The sequence below is a fragment of the Physeter macrocephalus genome, chromosome 8 (genome assembly GCF_002837175.3).
Source record: "Physeter macrocephalus isolate SW-GA chromosome 8, ASM283717v5, whole genome shotgun sequence".
In the NCBI taxonomy this organism is placed as follows: domain Eukaryota; kingdom Metazoa; phylum Chordata; class Mammalia; order Artiodactyla; family Physeteridae; genus Physeter; species Physeter macrocephalus.
Window position 1 is genome coordinate 154,039,303 of NC_041221.1, and position 12,360 is coordinate 154,051,662.

Below are 12,360 nucleotides of genomic sequence, written 5' to 3' on the forward strand. Positions count from 1 at the left end.
GGAAATAAAATTAAAAGAGAAGTAATATTTCAAGACACATAAAAATTATGTGAACTTCAAATTTCAGTATCCATAAATAAAGGCTTATCGTGATACAACTAACCTTATTTGCTTATGCATCCTCTATGCTTGCTTTCATGCTACAGTAGCAGAGTTCAGTAGTTGTAACAGACGGTCTATCCCACAAAGTCTAAAATCTTTACTATCTGTCCTTTACAGAAGAGGTTTGCCAACTGTAAGTATGTCCTTTGACAAATAACTTTTCCTTATGGACCCATGGAGAATAATAAAGAAACTTGATATAGCTGAGGATGTATAGGCCCTTTTTCCTCATGGTGACAATTATTTCTTCTCTTTTTATAGCAATTCAGTTAAACCCCAGCTATATCAGGGCAATATTGAGGAGAGCGGAGTTGTACGAGAAGACTGACAAGCTGGATGAAGCCCTGGAAGACTATAAATCTGTACTAGAAAAAGATCCATCAGTACATCAAGCAAGAGAAGCTTGTATGGTAAACCTAATTTTTTTACAAAAATATCTTCTATTCCATGTGTTGCTCCTCGGTGAATGTTAAATAGTCCTTAGAGACACAACTATATGCCATTTCTAAGCTTTTGAAAAGCTTATCAGAATATATGGGAGATAGAACTTTGAAGTGGTGGCCACACACCCACTGTACCATGTACTATTTAATCTTCATTCTAAAAGTGTTTGTTATCTGTGTAAACCTTTAACCTCTAGGGTTGACAAGAACTTTATTTCATTGTTGGACTAGGGAAATCTTGTCTACTTGTAGGTGCCTGGTTTAGTTGAAAGTGAGTCTTAATATTATGGGTAACAAATTTCTGGTTTTCTTTTCATCCTTTTCCTTACTCAGCCACCAAGTTTCTATTCATTGTTATATGGCCAGCACATTTCCAATTGAATATATCCTAAGCTAACTTCGTTATCTCTCTTAAAATGACTCTAGTTCTTGTCCTTGGCGCTAAAAATCCTTTTGCTTCTAAATGACATAATATTTTTTATATCAGTTGTAAGTTAACTAAATGTTACTGGTTTTCCTCCCTTTAAAAATAACTCCAGGGCTTCCCTGGTGGCGCGGTGGTTGCGCGTCCGCCTGCCGATGCAGGGGAACCGGGTTCGCGCCCCGGTTTGGGAAGATCCCACGTGCCGCGGAGCGGCTGGGCCCGTGAGCCATGGCCGCTGAGCCTGCGCGTCCGGAGCCTGTGCTCCGCAACGGGAGAGGCCACAACAGAGGAAGGCCCGCATACCACCAAAAAAAAAAAAAAAAAATAACTCCAGATTTGTGCTTTTACCTTTAGCACCACTCTTTGATTATCTCTAACTCACAGAGCAACATACACTCTGAAGGATATACTGCAGTATTGGATGTGTATATCTTATTGCCCCAAAATAATGCGTGTTCAAGTAAGTTCGACAAACACTGGCTTTAACCAAACAGGTTTCTTCACTGCCAGACTTTTCAGAGGGCCATTAGGATGGAGAGGTCCGTTCTGAATCCAGTATGCCGCAGAGGTGGCAGGAGCTGGGGAGCTACAGGAGTCTTTTATTTAAGCCAGACTTCTCGGTTTTGTTTTTTGAATTGAGGGCACTTGCCAACATTTACAAATGGAAAGATTTTACTAGATGAAAATCTAAGTTGGGCTCCTCTTGAAATTGGAAGATGCGGACGTGCTGGCTCCTCCTTGAGCTCCCACACACTGGCGCTCAGCTGGTGCTCTCGATTCCACGCTGATCATGCCCGTACTCTTGCCTTACACCTGGTCCATTACTTATTACCTTTCCGCTCTGGCCCCTGAGGGCATCTGAGCCCCTGCTATACAGGTTCCCTTCTAGTTCATGGGACTGTTATTCCACCAGGCAGACCTGAGAAATGTTGACTCATCTCCCTGTGCTAATATTCTAGGTGGTTTGGGTTTTGTTTTGCTTTGTTTTTATACCCACTTGAGGTGAATTCCTTTAGTAACAACAGATCTTTTGAATAATGGGAGAAGGGCTCCTTTGGGTAATTAAAATACATAAGCAATTTGAAAGCAGTTTTAATCCTTTATCTGACTTTTAAAATATCTCTGAATGGTGTTAGGATTAACTTAAATTTGACATGAGGAAAGGGAGTAGAGTTCTTAAAATCTTGGCTAAATTCTTGGTAGACTTTATCCTTGTCAAATTAGTTTTAAGAGTTCCTTGAAAGGGAACCTTTTTTTAAAGCTAGCTGTTATATGCATAAAGAATTTATTTTATCTTGAATTATTACAACTGAGTTAATACTGGACTCCCAGAGTACTTGGGGGCAACTACAGAGCTAAAAGTGACCATAGAAGACTCTAATCTAGATCAGCTGGAGGTGATTTGGTTCCAGTGGGTAGGCACTTTGTCATGACTGGGAGGGTACTCTTGGCATCTGGTGAGCGGAGGCCAGGGATGCTCTAAACATTCTACGATGCACAGGACAGCCCTACAGCAGTTACCCAGTCCAAAATATCAGTAGTGCCAAGGTTGAAATGATCTGATGCTTTCTCAACAAATTAGATTATATAAAGAAAGGACTTCAAATTAAAAAATACAAATGAGCAAAAAAATTAATAATATAAATATCACCTATAAGCCCACCACCTGAATATACCCCTGTAAACATCTGGTTTGTATCCTTTCAGACATTTTCTGTGTGTGCGCGCGCGCGCGCGCGCGTGTGTGTGTATTTTTCACCAAGTTTTTATTGAAGTCCTCCTTGGGCCACTCTGCTAAGAACTGGGAATATAGCATTGAACCAAACCAAACTCCTGTCTCTGTAGCTCCCCCGCAGACAGACATTTTGTTCTTCTCTGTGTTTAATAGGCTCATGTATATGTACTTAACCTGGTCTCAGTTTCACATGAGGTTTTTAATGTTTCTCAAATTCAAAATAAAGCCAAAAGATTTTCACAAGCCATGTTTTGGTGCTTTTTCCCTCAGAGGTTACCTAAGCAAATTGAGGAACGTAATGAAAGACTAAAGGAAGATATGTTAGGTAAGTCTGCTTCCCGTACCTTCTTTTGACCATAAATAGCTAGGAAGCCGGGGATGGGGCCATCAGTACTTTTATTCATTAGAGGAGAATACAGCCATTAGAAATAGCTTTGGGGCCCTTCGTTTGTTGTGGGCACCAGTACCTTGGGGCTAGTGAGTTCTTAGCCATTTTTAACTCTAGAAGGAGCAGTGTGGTTTAGAGTGGATAGCAGCTTTTCAAAAACTAAACTTTCATTTTGTGGGGGGTTTTTTGGGGTTTTTTTTTTTTTTGGAAAATTTTCCTGCCTTCAAGAATGCAAACATATTTAACTCCCAACCTGGGTTGCCACCAGCCTCTATTTCAGATCATGAGTTTCATAAAAACAGTTGAATTTCTTCATTTGAGTAAACAACTTCAGGTTTTTTGGGTTTTGTGTTTTTTATCTATTTATTTATATTTGGCTGCATCGGGTCTTGGTTGCTGTGTGTGGGCTTTCCCTAGTTGTGGTGAGCGGGGGCTACTCTTCATTGTGGTGCGTGGGCTTCTCATTGGGGTGGCCTCTCTTGTGGAGCATGGGCTCTAGGCGCGTGGGCTTCAGTAGTTGTGGAGCATGGGCTCAGTAGTTGTGGTGCATGGGCTTAGTTGCTCCGTGGCCTGTGGGATCTTCCCGGAACAGGGATAGAACCCGTGTCCCCTGCATTGGCAGGCGGATTCTTAACCACTGCCCCACCAGGGAAGTCCCAACTTCAGGTTTTAAGTTCATTAGGATGCAATCAGTACAAGCCAATACCATGTCAAAACCAAGGGGACTTTTGTTTTGAAAATGGCGTTCAGAGTCCCTTTAGTGTTTGAGAACACATGCGAGGGCAAGAATTAGTAGTAAATAGGAAGGGGGAAAAGACTGTGGGTTGGGGGGTCGGGGAAATGGTTTCATTTGACCCATGTTTTAGTTACTTCTTGTATTTGCCAAAGCATGTTTATAGTTGGAATTAGAGAGTTCCTCTCATGAACAGTCTGCTTGACGAAGGGAGTAAAGGTTCCTGGACAGAGACCTGCCCAGCATAGTCTGCTTATAACCTGTCTGATAGTTCTCTGTTCAGGATCTCCTGTATATTTTTCCTTATGAATATTTTCTAAATCTATATTGTGAATTGCAATCACATGGGACTAAAGGAAAATCATTTAAAATAAATTAAGCTTGGCCATTTATGGCCTTTAGGCATCAGTATCCAGAGAATGAGACAAATTTCCCCAAAGATCACTCTGATAGCAAAGTTGATTGAGAAGAAGCCACCAACCTAGTCGATCCAAAGCCCTCCGGCCCCTGCTGGATAGACTCAGACTCCAAGGCGAGATGCTTCAGACTTGGGGAGATTTCTGGAGCCTTCCTCCGTTTTTCCAAAATTGGCTCTTTCCCTAATTTACATATTTAATTAAATTTGACACCATGTTTGAGCAGAAAAGTTATTTTGGAGGTACTTTTTCTTCAAAGAAGAGGGAAGAGAGCATTTTCTTACCTATTCACAATGATGCTTTATTTTAGCAAAAAAAAAAAAAAAGGAAAGAAAGAATTTGCATTTAGCTGAGCTGGATTTCATGCTGAAAGAGATGACTTGGTGAATGAGCATAGTGGATTTGGAAAAGACACTTAGGCACTGGTCTCTGGGTCCATTTGTTTTGAACCAGTATGGAAAAATAAAGGGATAGGTATAAATTGAATCTTACTGCCATTGTCAGTTCCAGATGGAATCAAAACTTCCATCTGTCCTTGTCACTCTAAATTCTAATGCTGATGTTTCCTGTCTTGTGGCTTTGGCTTTTACTTATGTTGTTCCCTTCATAAACAACTTGTTACTTGGTAAGTAATACGTCAGTTTGTTGTTACACATCAGTAGTCTGAATAGCTGGACTCTTTTATATTCTTTTTTTCTTTTTTTTATTATTTTGTCTGCGTTGGGTCTTCCTTGCTGCACGCAGGTTTTCTCTAGTTGCAGTGAGCAGGGGCTGCTCTTCATTGCAGTGCGCGTGGGCTTCTCATTGCACTGGCTTCTCTTGTTGTGGAACATGGGCTCTAGCCGTTGTGGCGCATGGGCTCAGTAGTTGTGGCTCATGGGGTCTGGAGCGCAGGCTCAGTAGTTCTGGCGCACGGGCTTAGTTGCTCCACGGTATGTGGGATCTTCCCGGACCAGGGCTGGAACCCATGTCCCCTGCATTGGCAGGCAGATTCTTAACCACTGCGCCACCAGGGAAGCCCCTTCCTTTATATTCTTAATGAATATAAGGATCATGAATAAAATATTGGTTCTGGGTATCACCTCCCGTAGGAGAGCCTTAAAGGGAGAAATCACTCTCAGCCCCACAAGAGCTTTCTGGTGTTCTTCCTTCCTTGCTAACAGATGAACCAGCTTTGATTCGTGTGCTTTTGAGATTTTTGGAGGCTGGTGCCTCTAGAAGCACAGAGTAACATCACTTGCTTAGAAGTTCTGAGCAAGCTTTTTGCAGTGGACTGCATGATTTTTAGTGCTAAGTTTCTCTGGGAATGATGGCTTCTGCTGGAAGCTTGGCAGTTAAAGATTTTTAAAACTGCTTAACACCATTTGTCACTGGCATTTACTACGTTATGTGATTATTTAACAAAATGAGATTGTCTTTAAGTTTGTTCGATAATCTTGACTTGCTTTTCCTTTTCTCTCTGTAACTTGACTTCCTTTTTGTTAGAAAGAAGAGCTACGTACCCCCCTTCTTGGGAAAAAAAATTCTAATAGGAATTATGAATGGGTAGAACATACTTGCTCCTCTCTCCTTAGGCTGTCTTTTATAAATGTCATCCTTAGAGCAGGAGTGGAGACCCAGGGTGGCAATCACTCATAGAGCCACAGTCCTTGCCAGAGAGGGACAGTCATGCTGACTTTAGATTTGAGGAAAGGGGTGAGTAACTGGAGTGTTTCATTTTGTCCTTTTCTCTGGGAAGATAGCCTGGTGGCTGTTAACAGCCAGGGAATGACTTCAGGGTATAGTCAGTGGTGTGATGAGGCGGGAAAGATGTCCTGGACAGAGCTCCCCAAGAGGCTCAGAGCATTTAGCTTCTGTTCCAACAGTTCTGGGGGATCTGCTCTTCCTACCTCAGTCGAGAGGCTGTCCTGACCTGGAAAACCTAAAGCTGTGACATGAAACTCTTTTGATTCCCAAAAGGATCAAGAGACGTGGGTGAGGCACTGCCCCAGAAACCCTACCTTCCTTTCACTGGCACCCAGCTACTTGGCACACACAGGGGCCGTGTTCCGCATCCAGCCCAGGTTTTCCACTTGTACCATGCCCTCCTTCCACCTTCTTGGAACATGTTGCTGGTCTCCTGATTCCTGAAGTTACTCAGGTGTTCACTCCTGGCCATTAGCATCCTAATGAGTGTGTAGTTGTGAACTGAATTAAGAATACCACCTTGTATGTTCCTTGTTCAAAAGCTAGATTTGGAGCCGGAAGTAACTTGTTCATTGTCATTGTGAGGATGCAGCAGATCTTTGTTGGCTGTTCCTGTGCATTGTGTGCCTCTCTGCAAGTGATAGAGGGTCCTAGAATCAGCTCCCTTGCCAAATATCGCAAGAGAGCCTCGAAATTGTTACTGTCCCTTAAAACTGCTGAAGCCATACATGTGGGTATGGAAATCCAGGCTCTTTTTTTCACCTTTCTCTTCCTGCTGCCCTGCCTAATACTCATTACAGACTGTACACTTGCCATGCCGTGTGCTCTGGCCACTGGAGAATCTCTTAGCCAGTTCCGTGTTGCTGTCACCCCCTCAGCGGGGAATGTCAGTTTTGGGTTTTCGATGCCCTCCTTTTTGCTTCGTTACCTAGATGCTGCTCCTGTAGCTTCTCCTCTTTGGTAGTTCTTGGTAAGGCTTCTTTCCACTTCCACTTTCACCCAAGAGCTAACTAATATATAAGCATTTGAATTGAGTGTGAATTTTATTTTCTCTATTCTGTGCTCTCTTAATTTGCCTTTTGCTCAGAGGAAAGCAAGAGTCACAGCTTCATGGCTTAGTTTTCTGCCTCATAAGAGGAAATGCAGTGTCAGGATTCACTTGGATGCATTTGGTTCTCCTAATAGGAGAAAGTCCTAAAGGATCTATTCCACTGGGCCCAACCTCAGTGATCTTAAGGAGGTGAAAACAAATGGCCTTCCAGGCTCTCCTGATGGTAAACTGACTACTGCACAGTCAGTATCTCTGAAGAGAAATTCTGTGTAATGAGTCAGTTGGGTTTTTATAATACAGTGTTGCTTGGAGACACAGAAATTAATATTTATCAGAACTGGATCCAGTGCCAAACCTTGCTCTCTAATCATAAATGCTCTTGTCTGAGCACAGTGCTGGACTCTTCTCTTTGCCATGGGGTCCCTTGTAGATGAGGCCCTGACAGTTAGGGACATGTGGACACATTCAGGCTGAGTCATGGTGTCCGGTGTGCTACAAGTGGAAATAAAGGAACCTAATACTGCCCAGATAAGGGGAGGGGTGGGATTTGGCAGCCGGTGGAAAGTGTGGCAGGTAGGCTAGTTTGGCAGATGATCCTGTCTTGGGTTCAGCGAAGCGGCCCTCGTCTCTGAGCGCCCAACCTCACTGTGAACAGCAGCAGGAAGATTCGTGAGTGTGTGATTGTGTACAGAGCTAGGAAGGAGCGTGATCTCTGCTGAAGGTGCTTCTCTGCCACCGTCATACATAGTAAAAGGTGAATCTTGCAGACACCAAAACTTGTTGGTTGTGCCTTAATGTTGTGCTCTGTTTCTGTATGTTCCCATTGGCCCTACGCTAATTTCAGAGCTTTTTTAAAGTGAAGTGTAGTTGATTTACAATATTGTGTTAGTTTCAGGTGCACAGCATCGCGATTCAGTACTTTTGCAGTTGATTTGCACCATTTGAGGTTATTACACGATAATGGGTATAATTCCCGGTATATCCTTGTTGCTTATCTATTTTATATATATATAGTTTGTGTCTGTTATTTCCATACCCCTAATTTCAGAGCTTCTTCACCCGACAGTGTAGACATCAGATGTTTGTTCAGTGAATAAATGGCCTCTTTCCCGTTATGTCTCACCAGCTTTCTGTCAGAACCACCTCCAGGCTCTCCTCTTGTGGTTTATTCTTCACTTTGCCCCGTAGCATCGTTAACCCTGAAAGCTGTTCTCAAACCATCAGTGGCCTTTGCCGCGCCCTCCCACCTCCCTTTCAGCCCTTTGGACACACTGCCCACCCTTGCCTGCCTGTCTCCATAGATTTGATCGTACCATTTTTGCCTGCACTGCCCACTCCCTCTATCTCAAATGGTTGCAGTCCTGCCTGTCCTTTGGTGGTGATTGAAATGCAGACTCTCACACACAGAGCTCTGCCAGATCTCCCTCCTCCCTGCCCAAGCTGGAGGGCATCTTCTTCTTATTGACTCTCATAGCATTTTATATCTCAGCTACATATGAACTGGCTTCTGTGTGTGTCTTATCTTCCATCATATCTAAGCTTATTTTGGTATAAAGACAGTGTCCTGTATCTTTGCATCCCCGCCACACACATGTACTTAGTACATGTTGGTTGAATTAATTCAAGTCAGGTTAACCTCAGGTCTTCTCTAATGGGGAGACTATTTAAACATGTGTCTTTTTTATGTGTCTGCTACCTTCCAGGGACTTCATGTACATTGTCTATTTAGCAAGCAGACTTCCCATCTCCTGTTCTACTGTTCTGGCGATAATAGTCAAGCTGTTGTGGAATGTTATAAAGGCAGATACACGATAATAAAAGGAAAAAAGAATGATGCCATATGTGTTAGGTTGGGTCCTTGGAGAAACGGAGGGCAAGATTTGATTAGAAACACAAGAGAGGACTTCCCCGGTGGCCCAGTGGTTAAGAATCCACCTACCAATGCAGGGGACACGGGTTCGAGCCCTGCTCCGGGAAGGTTCCCACATGCCACGGAGCAGCAAAGCCTGTGTGCCACAACTACCGAGCCTGCGCTCTAGAGCCCGCGAGCCACAACTGCTGAGCCCGGTGTGCCACAACTACTGAAGCCCGCGCACCTAGAGCCCATGCTCTGTAACAGAGACAGGCCACTGCAATGAGAAGCACGTGCACTGCAACAAAGAGTAGCCCCCACTCGCCTCAACTAAAGAAAGCCCACACGCAGCAATGAAGACCAAGCGCAGCCAAAAATAAATAAATTTTAAAAAAGAAAGAAACACAAGAGATTTATTGGAGGAAACACCTGCAAGGGAAAGTGAGGCAGAGGGGCAGGAGCTGGATGTGAGTGGGAGCCCCGTCAGATCCCTGGGAGGAGGGAGGACTTGGTTCGGAGAAGTCCTGCACTGCAGGGTGGTGCCAGGAACGTTTCAGCAAAGCCACTGGGGAGCCACAGTTACCCGTCACAGGGGTCCCTGCTCTGTCCCTGCCCTGCTCCGTCAATGACTGTGAACAGCCGTGGGACCCTGGACCTCTGCATGGAGGGAACTGTGCTCGCTGCATCTGGAGAAGCACGTGTTCATGGCTGCCACTCCATGGAATCAGCCAATCTAAGGTCCAAGGCTCCTTGTGGCGGGCAGGTCCTCCAGCCAGTTAGGCAAAGTCCGGGCCTGCACAGGGCCCCCTGCCCCCTCTCCGTCTGCAGTTTGAATACGTGTGCCCTTGCTTTGCCGCCATCTCCAGGGTGCAGTGGCCTCCTCACCACCTTCAGTAACTGCTCCCCATCCTTCAGAGCCTCGTCTCTCCTGAAACGCCTCCCTCACACCCCTGAACGGGCCTGAGAGCTCCTCTGGGCTCACCTCAGTCTTGTGCCTGGCTGCCCACTAGGCTGTGAGCATCTCAGAAGCCAAGAATAACTTGTGCTCTTTAGGTCCCAGCACCTCCTGTAGTAGACACCAAGCGATGTGTACATTTGCACTTCACATTGTTCTGGCCGTCGAGGTGGACTTGCAGTGATCCCTCCAGTCCAACCCAGGCGGTGGCCCCTGGCTTGGTCGACAGTCCACAGTGGCCCCGGGACAGGCTCTTCCTGGGGACTGTGACGTGAGTGGCCCTTGAGGCTCCTTCTTACTTTACTCACTCCGTGTCAGAAGAGCCAAGAATTGTGCCAGCAGTGACATTTTATTGGGCTTCTTTAAATGTTTGTTTCCTCCCTGTCCTCTCTCTTCAGCCCCAAGACAGACAGACTGCCCAACTTCTGGCTAACTCACGCTCTCCTGGCGGGGGAGGCCTCTGTTTTCTTGGCTTGTTGCGATCCCCTATTCACGCATCCATCTACCTGCAGCGGTGCTCTGGGCCTCCCTGTGCTGCCACCTGTGTGCAGGGACGAGGCCTGTGCTGGAGATTCTCCTTATTCAGCACTGAGCATATGTGTTCCAGGTTTAAGTTTCGGAAGCCCGCCAGGAGAGTGGTCAGTCTGGGTTTGGGGAACTTACTGTGAACATGGTGAGCTGCCAGGGGGCTGAATCTTCGACTGAGTCCAAAAGTTTCCAAGAGTTACTAGAAGAGGCCTTGACATTTCAAGGCCATGCATCTTTAAGTTCTTTGCCTGGGGTTTATTTCAAGGTGGGAGACCTCAGAGAGACAAAGCTGCTAACAAGGGTAAGGTGGGAAGGAACCTGTACCTCTAATGATCTGGGGTTTCTTTCCCTTTTACCCTCATCCTCATCTCCATCGGAAGCAGACCTGCAAGAAAAATTAGAACAGTGTAGAAATGGTCGTAATACGTATTCACCCATCCTCGCCAAGATTTTCCAAAACACTCCTAGCTTCAGGTATTCCATCCTGTTGCCCACATATCCCTGTAAATCTCTCAGATGTCCTGGAAACTCCACCTTCTGTATAAACTCCATGGCCCTCTTGTATGGAGAATCAGCATAAAAATCCATGGTTATACTGTGTGTCTTCATTTTGTCTTTATGACATGAACTCACCTGGTGATTAACAAGGAAAGCCGGAAACTTGGGGAGGGAGACTGGGCTATCGAGGTGATGGTGCCGTGCAAGATAACAAGATCTCCCGTTTCCCGAGAAATGATGAGTTCGGTGTGGAAGCTAAGACTCGGAAAAGCAGGAAGCTCTTGAGTTTGAAGCCAGGTTCAGTAGAAACCCGCAGCGTGGAATTAGATTCAGCAAGTCGCTCTGCTGTTTCATGGAGAACAGACTTGGGGCCTTGGCCCTCCCCGCCAGGCTTGGCCTTCAGGCCCCAGAAGAGCAGCCTGTCGCTCATCCCAGAGCCTGTCCCCTGGGGGCTCTGGCCAGTCTGGACAGGAGGCCTTGCTGTCGCAGCAGGGCTCCCCTCGTGCTCCTCTACGCAAGCCACGGCTCAGGGTGGACGGTGCTGAAGTGATCGCGCTGCTGTACGTTGGGGGCTGAGGGTTTCATGATCTTAAAAGCAGGAGTTTCTTTTTAACTGCAGAGATTCTCTTTTTATTTTGTAATCAGATAGTGAGGCAGTTGGGGTCTTCCTGCTTCTGCTGACTCCCTGTATTTACTGGACTTTTTGCTTTTACATTGCAGGTAAACTAAAAGATCTTGGGAACTTGGTTCTTCGGCCTTTTGGACTCTCCACAGAGAATTTCCAGATCAAACAGGATTCCTCTACCGGCTCCTACTCCATCAATTTTGTTCAAAATCCAAATAATAACAGATAACAAAGATAACAATGGCTTTTAAAGCTGGCTTGGAAATTGTATGCTGCTTGTGTTAGCAAGGGGAAAGGCCCCGCCAATGTTGAACGTTTAACAGCATCTTATCTCAAAGACAGGCTATCTAGTAGAGGCCAGTGCTCCCTTCTCCCCCTTGTTTTATGATCAGGGTGAAACGCAGTTCCTGATGTAATGAGCCTAATTTGATTTCCATTTTAAGGTGGTGTCTGTGCAGCTCTTGCCTTGATTCTGGCTGTTCTTTGTTTTGTCCGGGAGAAAGCCTGCTTGTCAAGGCTCACCTCCCCGAGCTCCACAAAAACAAGCCCAGCTGGAGTCTCCTGGGCCAAGCAAACCTGCCGGTCGGAGACTGCCCAACCACAATCAGTGGGGTCCCCACCTGCTGTTCCCTCGCCCCAATCACACACACTGCCCAGGCTGCCCTGCGTGGGCTCCAACATCTCCTAATTTCCTCTGTGGTAATAAACGCTTTCTGTGACAGTCTGAGCTGGGTTGTGAATTTTGTCCCCATAACGACAGCTAAAGCGGTGTTGGTTTCGAGCAGTGTTACTGGATTCCACAAGTCTGCCCAGAGTCTTAGTTGCCACCTTGAAGATGATCTTGAAGAGCTGACCATCCTACCATGTATTAGGATTCAGAAACTCCACCTTACAAGCTGTCCCAGGCCTCTCCAGGTTTGTGCA

General features: G+C 45.6%; 1 protein-coding gene across 1 annotated transcript in view; it reads left to right on the forward strand.

The window, feature by feature from the left end:
- TTC1 (tetratricopeptide repeat domain 1) overlaps window positions 1-12,160 on the forward strand; it is a 54,409-nt gene extending 42,249 nt beyond the window's left edge. The window contains exons 6-8 of the mRNA XM_007104693.4: window positions 364-512; window positions 2,975-3,029; window positions 11,532-12,160. Coding sequence (XP_007104755.1) covers window positions 364-512; window positions 2,975-3,029; window positions 11,532-11,665 — 338 coding nt within the window. The 3' untranslated portion in view covers window positions 11,666-12,160. The remainder of the gene's footprint in view (window positions 1-363; window positions 513-2,974; window positions 3,030-11,531) is intronic.
- The last annotated feature ends 200 nt before the right edge of the window (window positions 12,161-12,360 follow it).